Source organism: Natator depressus, chromosome 3 (genome assembly GCF_965152275.1).
Source record: "Natator depressus isolate rNatDep1 chromosome 3, rNatDep2.hap1, whole genome shotgun sequence".
NCBI lineage: Eukaryota > Metazoa > Chordata > Testudines > Cheloniidae > Natator > Natator depressus.
The window spans coordinates 209,159,088-209,168,261 of NC_134236.1; the positions used below are offsets into that span (position 1 = coordinate 209,159,088).

At 56.0% G+C, this 9,174-nt stretch overlaps 1 protein-coding gene across 3 annotated transcripts in view; it reads left to right on the plus strand.

The window, feature by feature from the left end:
- GALM (galactose mutarotase) overlaps positions 1-9,174 on the plus strand; it is a 65,438-nt gene that overhangs the window by 52,594 nt on the left and 3,670 nt on the right. For all 3 annotated transcript variants that reach the window (XM_074949863.1, XM_074949861.1, XM_074949862.1), the window contains exons 6-7: positions 7,130-7,271; positions 8,377-8,551. In XM_074949863.1, coding sequence (XP_074805964.1) covers positions 7,130-7,271; positions 8,377-8,551 — 317 coding nt within the window. The remainder of the gene's footprint in view (positions 1-7,129; positions 7,272-8,376; positions 8,552-9,174) is intronic.

Here is a 9,174-nt window from a genome sequence, read left to right on the forward strand (position 1 = left end):
GGAAGGCTGGGCCTCCCCAAACAGCCTGCCCCCACCCCGTATCTGCCCCCTCCCACTTCCCAACCCCCTCAGAACCCCCGACCCATCCGACCCCCCCCGCTCCTTGTCCCCTAACCGCCCCCTGGCCCCCACCCCGTATCCGCCCCCTCCCACTTCCCAACCCCCTCAGAACCCCCGACCCATCCGACCCCCCCTGCTCCTTGTCCCCTAACCGCCCCCTGGCCCCCACCCCCTCCCACTTCCCAACCCCCTCAGAACCCCCGACCCATCCGACCCCCCCGCTCCTTGTCCCCTAACCGCCCCCTGGCCTCCACCCCCTATCCGCCCCCTCCCACTTCCCAACCCCCTCAGAACCCCCGACCCATCCGACCCCCCCTGCTCCTTGTCCCCTAACCGCCCCCTGGCCCCCACCCCGTATCCGCCCCCTCCCACTTCCCAACCCCCTCAGAACCCCCGACCCATCCGACCCCCCCCGCTCCTTGTCCCCTAACCGCCCCCTGGCCCCCACCCCGTATCCGCCCCCTCCCACTTCCCAACCCCCTCAGAACCCCCGACCCATCCGACCCCCCCTGCTCCTTGTCCCCTAACCGCCCCCTGGCCCCCACCCCCTATCCGCCCCCTCCCACTTCCCAACCCCCTCAGAACCCCCGACCCATCCGACCCCCCCGCTCCTTGTCCCCTGACCGCCCCCTGGCCCCCACCCCCATCCGCCCCCTCCCACTTCCCAACCCCCTCAGAACCCCCGACCCATCCGACCCCCCCCTGCTCCTTGTCCCCTAACCGCCCCCTGGCCCCCACCCCGTATCCGCCCCCTCCCACTTCCCAACCCCCTCAGAACCCCCGACCCATCCGACCCCCCCTGCTCCTTGTCCCCTGACCGCCCCCTGGCCCCCACCCCGTATCCGCCCCCTCCCACTTCCCAACCCCCTCAGAACCCCCGACCCATCCGACCCCCCCTGCTCCTTGTCCCCTGACCGCCCCCTGGCCCCCACCCCGTATCCGCCCCCTCCCACTTCCCAACCCCCTCAGAACCCCCGACCCACCCAACCCCCCCGCTCCTTGTCCCCTAACCGCCCCCTGGCTCCCACCCCCTATCCGCCCCCTCCCACTTCCCAACCCCCTCAGAACCCCCGACCCATCCGACCCCCCCTGCTCCTTGTCCCCTAACCGCCCCCTGGCCCCTACCCCCATCCGCCCCCTCCCACTTCCCAACCCCCTCAGAACCCCCGACCCATCCGACCCCCCCTGCTCCTTGTCCCCTAACCGCCCCCTGGCCCCTACCCCCATCCGCCCCCTCCCACTTCCCAACCCCCTCAGAACCCCCGACCCATCCGACCCCCCCTGCTCCTTGTCTCCTAACCGCCCCCTGGCCCCCACCCCGTATCCACCCCCTCCCACTTCCCAACCCCCTCAGAACCCCCGACCCATCCGACCCCCCCTGCTCCTTGTCCCCTAACCGCCCCCTGGCCCCCACCCCCTATCCGCCCCCTCCCACTTCCCAACCCCCTCAGAACCCCCGACCCATCCGACCCCCCCTGCTCCTTGTCCCCTAACCGCCCCCTGGCCCCTACCCCCATCCGCCCCCTCCCACTTCCCACCCCCCTCAGAACCCCCGACCCATCCGACCCCCCCGCTCCTTGTCTCCTAACCGCCTCCTGGCCCCCACCCCCTATCCAACCCTCCCTGTTCCCTGAGTGCCCCAACCCTTATCCACACCCCCGCCCCCAGACAGGCCCCCACAGGACTCCCATGCCTATCCAAACCCCCCTGTCCCCTTACAACTCGCCCCCCAAGAACTTCTGCCCCATCCAACCTCCCCCTGTTCCCTGTCCCCTGACTGCCCCGACCCCTATCCACACCCCCACCCCTAACCGTCCCCCGGGACCCTCTGCCCCTTATCCAACCCCCCCTGCTCCCCGCCCCCTTACCATGCTGCTCAGAGCAGCAGGAGCTCGCAACCCCGCTGCCTGGACAGAGCCAGCCACGTTGCCACGCTGCCTGGCAGGAGTGGCGGGCCAGAGCCCTGGCAGCGTGGCACGCTGAGGCTGCGGGGGCGGTGGGACAGCAGGGGAGAAGTCAGGGGCTGGCCTCCCCAGCCGGGAGCTCAGGGGCCGGGTAGGACGGTCCTGTGGACCGGCTGTGGCCCGCAGGCCGTAGTTTGCCCACCTCTGTCTTAGAGAGAAGCAGTCTGAGCAAAGGGACAAAATGCAAGATTCAGCATAGAGCTTTTCGATGGTTCTTGTAGAGCTGTGACATGGAAGCAGCTCTGGGCCTGGAGGGGGTGCAGCATTTTCTACTGGGATCCCCACCAAAGCAGAATTTCCCATTGCAGTGCAGAGCCTAAAACAACACTGGAGGAAAGACAGACCGGACTCGCAGTGCTCCGAATGTGAAATAACACCAGTGAGGTCAATGACATTACACCCGTGGGAGTGGGTGGAGAATCAGGCCCTTGGTTTCAGAAGTTTAGCTCCCTAAGGCTAGAGCATTAGAAAAGTGGCTACTGAGTTTGCGTGTCTCAGTTTTTGGGTCCCAATCTGAGATCCTTGGGGCCAAACTTTCAGAGGGGCTGTCCCCCCCCCACAACTCCAGCCAAAGTGAATGGAAACCTGTGGGTACTTGGCACTTCAGAAAAACCAGCCTTAGGTGTCACAAGCTGGGTTCCCAGCGTTTGAGGCATCCTGAAGTTAGTGTACTCATTTGAAAATGTTGGACACAAACAGTTACCAGTAGCCCTCGTTGGCTTTGCTGTTCAGATCCGTTGTAGCAGGCTTGGGGCCCAGTTTACTCTTAGAGGTGCTATTGATATGTAGGACCCTATCCGATGGCAACGGAGATGCGTCACTGAGCACTGGATCATCCCGTCAGTCAGGTACCGCGCGTGCACACGGAACCTGCCCATGTGAAACCAGTGCAACAGGGCCACGAGAACAGCTTTGCGATTGAACATGGCTTGCTCCAAAAAGTCATGTCTTTGAGTCAGCCTTGGAAGTTTTGATATCAAATTCCCCTTGCTTTGAAGCAAAATGACTTGATTCTGAGTGTCAGTGTGTGTTTGCAGTACCAGGGGGAGGAGGGAGGAGGTAGATGTTCCATCTGCTTAATTATTTTACTGTTGACTGAGTTTAGAAAAATCCCCATGTGCTCTTCCTTAGCGTGAGCTGCACTTTGCTTGCTGAGAGAGCCACCTGCTGTTTTCAGTAACCAGTTCTAAGATTGCTGTTTCTTAGAGCCCTAGCTAGAGAAACCACATACAACAGCCGTCTTGTCGAAGCAGGTGTGCTTGCATGTTAGCATCTTTCTACTTCTTCCAAGGGTGTTGCTCTATGGGCCTTCTGCGATAACCGAGGAGAATTGCAGAACATCAGGCCGTGCCTTGGTGGGTTTACTCTGGAAGTGTGGGGAGCTGGGGAATGTTGTGTGCACTTCATGCTGACTTCCTGCCTCATGTCTTACATTTTAAACCCCGTCCGTTATGATCAGGGAATATACACAGAGAGTTAGGGGGGAAACAATTCTCACACTGTCTGAAAGGCTGCAACATAACACGACTTTATTTCTTAGAATCCAGAAATCTAACACACACAAACCAAATGGAGCGAGAGACAAAGCCGGCTGCTCCCTAAGGCAGAGAAGCACAATTCATCCTACTTTAGGCTGGGTCACTGCAGACTGACTGCTGGCACACTTCCCTCAGAGCCCCCTAACCTGCCAGCAAGACCAGGAAGCCTCTTGGAACTTAAAGTAATCGCTTGTAATTTTAATAGGTATAATTTTCAGTACTTTAGCCCCAGGGGAGTAGGGAGTTATCCTGGTTGTTCTGAGCTTCTGCAGAATCTCTGCTTTCACATAAAAAGAAGAGTAGGTTTCTAGCCTTTATGGTGGTGAGGGAAACTTGATAAATCTGAACTGAGTGTAACCAGTGTTGTATTGATCAGGGGTTGTGAGCATCTCTCTGGCCAGGGGGTTGCATTGTGTATGTCTGCCTAGAGCATGGGGGTGTGAGGGTGGGTGAGTGTGCCTCCATTTATCCAGGGGTGTGGAATGGGTATAAGTATGGGTCTCCATCCAGAAGGGTGATGGGGAAGGGTCGATGTGTTCATCCCAGGGTTTGAGAGCGTGTACGTAAAAAGCCCAAGTGAATGAAAATGGGTGAAGTCAGTGCGCCCACAGGAGATTTCCCTCTCAAGAATAAACCTGGATCAGTTCTTTTCTTGCTGGGAGTTTCTACAAGATACCTGAGAGAACAGCCCATTGATCTCCCCTGCCGAGCTGTAGGTACACACCTCCTGCCTCAGCCATGCACACTGCTGCTTAGGCCAGAATGTACAGTGGCACAGCTAGGCTGGTTAGAAGTGTGAAAGATTCCTCACCTCCTGGCTACGGAGCTGGGTTGGCAAAACCCGCAGGAGAGAGGCAGCTATGCTGACACCCGGGCAGCCGGAAGCCGTCGGTCAGGAGGGTGGTGTTCCTCTGCCATCAGAAAAACTCTTGTCAGCGGAGCGGTCTGTACTCGTGGCTCTGCCGGCATCACTCTACTGCCATGGGCTCTGTAGCGCGGACACGGCCTTGATTGCTGCTTCTTTTACTAAGTCTCTTTGTCTCTTCCATTTTTCTCTCCTCTCTGTCTCTCTCCCACTTTTTAGATTCTGAGAGGCTGCTGAAGTGACCCACCACGCAGTAACACTGAGCACAGCGTTCAGACTATGCCTCGTCCCGTGCATTTGTAGCAGCCCTCTCGCATTTGCATACACAGTGCGTTGCAAACTAAGCTATCTTTTGCCTTCCTTGCAGCTGGCTCTGGTTCCTCACCTGCCCCATTTCTTACTATAAAGCTTAAAAGCAGGGCATGCTTCTCCCTGCCCTGCATGTCTGAGATGGCCATAGCTCAGCAGCGTGAGCTGGCTCACCTCAGCCAGCAGTGCCCCCGCAGAGCCGTGGTTAAGGGTGCATTTTGAAAGAGCTGGTGATGCCTGAATCTGCTGCTCAGCTGAACCCTGTCACCAGATTAATGGTGTCTCAAGCAGACGGGTATGGGCGTGGAGGGGACAGTGCCTGTTCATTGTGTGATGTCACAATACAGCAATGCCAAGCGGGATGCTGCTTCCCCCTCCCGCTCCGGCTCTGCACTGCTGGTGTTTCTTGAACAGAGCCCCTGCACTCACAAGCTTTGTCACTTTGCAGATCACACTGGAGTGGATCTGACCTGGCCCAAATCCTGAGGTTCTTACTCAGGCAAACATCAATGAGTGGGAATGACCCCTGTGAATTAGGCCTCGTAACTAGAGGGTCGCACATTCCATGGCTTCGGTAGGCTGAGCTCGGTGCAGCCCTCCATTCCCCCCGCAAGCTCCCTGTGGGCCACCCACCAAGTGCTTCTGTTTCAGGGGTTCCCTGCAGCTCTGTGTGCCCCCATTTATTTTCTCCTTTCCACATACTAGAGCCTCCCAGCCACCTTGCCAGGGGTTCGGTGTGCTCCCCGTTCTTCCCGCCCCAGGACAGGAGCTGTGTGCACACCCTCATTCCCCTCACCATTATTACTTGTCTTCAGCCTGTCTGGGAGGCCAGTGACTCGGGGTGTCAACATGCCAACTCCACTGGGTTGAGGGGCAGCGCTGCATTTGTATTATGGTTATGTTGGCCGGGCCACCAGCCAGCTCTTAGGGCTCTAGACAACTGCAGAGTGCTTAAAGCTATGGCTTTGCTAATCAGTGGCAAGGGCTCCCTGTGTGTCTCCTTCCCCCTTCTCATTTTCCAGTGTCCCCCCAGATCAGTAGGGTTCTGCCTAGTGATGCCTAGGACATCCCCTGCAGGTTTGGAAGTGATCGGATGAGGTGTTCACAGACATGCAGAGAATGCCGGGAAGTGCAGCTGTGCTAAGTGTAAAGCCTTGTACGTTCGGCCAACTGTTCTCCATAGCTGGGTGCTGCTGCGTACAGCAGGATGTGAAGCACTGACTGTATTAATGCGTTAGGGGCTGATCACAGAATCCTAGAATATCAGGGTTGGAAGGGACCTCAGGAGGTCATCTAGTCCAACCCCCTGCTCATCAGATTGTGCCATTCTGACGCCCGTTTGCTAGTCTGCATGAAATGAGCCTGTGAGCTCGGTCCAGTTCACTGTGGGCAGCACAGACCCCTCCTTCACAGTGTCCTTGTTGGCGTTGCTACTAAAAGCACCGAGGAGTCAATGGGAGACTAGTCTGTCATCCCTACAAGTGGTCCCTTCAGCGCCAGGCTGAGCCGTATTGACTCTGTCCTGTGGGGAAGTCCGTACACAGTGCCTCTTTCTGTAGCTCAACAAAGGGCTTCCATCTCTCAGGCTATCCACTTTTCTGAAGCATGAAATGCTTACTTTAAAAAGTTGTATGAGGAGTTCTAAAAACACCCAGATGGTAAGGCCCTTATGCAGCAGATTCACTACTTAGAACATCAGCTCTTTGGGACAGGAACTGTCATTTTGTTCCGTGTTCGCACAGTGCCTGGTGCAGGGGGGCCTGGGTCACGATGGGGCTCCTACGTACTGCGGCAATGTTAATAATAATAATAAAACACTCAAGCACATGCTTAACTTTACGTTCCTGGGACTACTTTTGTGCTTAAAGATATGAATGTGCTTAATTGCTTTGCTGGGTTGGTAATACAATATGGGGCGTAACAGTCTTCAAGTACGTAAAAGGTTGTTACAAGGAGGAGGGAGAAACATTGTTTTCCTTAACCTCTGAGGACAGGACAAGAAGCAATGGGCTTAAATTGCAGCAAGGGCGGTTTAGGTTGGACATTAGGAAAAACTTCCTAGCTGTCAGGGTGGTTAAGCACTGGAACAAATTGCCTAGGGAGGTTGTAGAATCTCCATTATTGGAGATTTTTAAGAGCAGGTTAGATAAACACCTGTCGGGGATGGTCTCTAATACTTAGTCCTCCTCAGTGCAGGGGACTGGACTAGGTGACCTCTTGAGGTCCCATCTAGTCCTACATTTCTGTGATTTCTACCGCAGGGTTATCACTGACATCCTTCAGTATTTCAGAGCGGCAGTGTCCTTCTCTTTATGGTTCCTGGAGCCTCTCTGTGAGCTGCCAAAACAGGCTGTGTGCTCACAGAAAGCCTCTCTGTGCTATTTCCCCCCCAGGAGAGGTGGCTGCGGTGCAGGACACCGCTTTTGATCTGAGGAAGCCGGTAGAGCTTGGAAGACACATGCAGAAGTTTCAGCTCCCTGGCTTTGACCATAACTTCTGTTTGGAACGGTCGGAGGCTCGACGTTACTGTGCAAGGTGAGAACTTGATCGCATCAGCTGTGTAAAGCCGTGGTGGTTCCCTGGCTTCAGGTCTTTCTGGTTTGTACCAGTTGTGCTTGAAGCACAGAGGGCATCGACTGGGGACTCCGAAGGAAGGTCCCAATTTTCTGTCCCTTCAATCTACAGGCCACCCATTACCAGGGTATTTGAGCCTCACAGTCTTTAATGTATTCCCCCTCACAAGAGGCCCGTGAGGCAGGGCCGGGCTGCCGTCCCCATGCTGCAGGTGGGGAAATGAGGCACAGAGAGATTGAGTTGTTAAGGTCACAGTGGGAGCCTTGGGCAGGGAATTAAACCTCTCTCGGGAGCACTGGGCCGGCACCCTGACCACTGGACTATCCATCTCCCCTCTCCTTGCCCTGCTGGCTCCTGTTTTTCCTGGCTCCCTGCCCCTCACTCTGTCTGGCTTACGCCTCCCCGGTCTATGCATTGCAGGGCCCTTTCCCTCCCCCACACCCTGCCGTGCTGCTCCCATCCTCTCCACTCCTGTCCCATAGGCCATCCACTGCCATCAGTCTCCTGTCAGTGGTGCTCCACGCCCTGCCCACCACTTTGTCTTCTTGGCCTTCTCGTTGCCTGGGCATTCAGACTGCACTAATTGCCAGGGAGGCCGAGTGCCCTACGAAATTGCATGAGCTGCAGGCTGATCTTCTGGTTCCTGTAGCAGGCTTCTCGTTAATGTCACTGTTCCTGTGGGGAAGCTGGGACAAAGAGGGCTGTGTCCTGTGCACTGTGTCCTGAAGTGCTGGTCAGTTCTTCTCAGCCTGTCGTCTTTTCTTGCTCTCCAGCGTCCGTTCCTTTCCCCTCTTGCTTTCTGTCCTTGCTCCCTGGGTACAAAACTGCCTCTGGTCACCCCCCACCCCCCACTCTCCTGCTGGTAATAGCTCATCTTAAGTGATCACTCTCCTTACAGTGTGTAGGGTAACACCCAGTTTTTCATGTTCTGTGTGTATATAAATCTCCCCACTGTATTTTCCACTGCATGCATCCGATGCAGTGAGCTGTAGCTCACGAAAGCTCATGCTCAAATAAACTGGTTCGTCTCTAAGGTGCCACAAGTCCTCCTGTTCTCTTTGTACAGAGCACACCATCCCCCTAGTGGCAGGACGATGGAAGTTTATACCACTCAGCCTGGGATCCAGTTCTACACTGGAAATTTCCTGGACGGCTCGCTGGAGGGCAAAGGGGGCTCTGTGTATCCCAAGCATTCAGCCTTCTGCCTTGAAACACAGAACTGGCCAGATGCGGTTAATAAGGTAACTATTGCTGTCCTGGAAATCCGTACCCGCGCTGCGGGGAAGGGCTCCTCTCAGCTAATGGCAGTTACACACATGCTCATGGAGACACAACAGCTCCGTAGGTCGGGCCTACACAGCTTCGTACCAGTAGATCCATGTTGGTTAGGGTGTGCGCCTCCTAATGTAGGTGCAGCAACTCCAGTACAAAGGGGCCTTATCCCAGTATGGCTTGGTCCCCTGCCTGTACGGGACTAGCGATACCCGCATAAAGCACCTTTACACCAATATAACTGTGTCTGTACCGGGGGGGATGGTGCATCCCTTTGACTTTACCAGTGGAATTAGGGTAGTACAACTCATGTGTGTAGACAAGCCTTTTAGAAACTGCATCTCTCGGGCCTTAATTCTGGAGGCTGTAGTTAGGCAAACACCCACTGCAGTCAACCCCCCCAACTCTTATGAAGAGTGTCCTGGGATCTTTCACAGCTGCTTTTCCGGTCATGCCCTCACCTGAGCAGGAATCTCAAGCCATGCATTGATTGCAGGGTCGTGACAAAATGCCACTAAGAGCACCACAAATAACCTCCCCTTCCTGGATCTCAGTTTGGACTCAGGTTTCCAGGAAAGTATTAACCAAATGC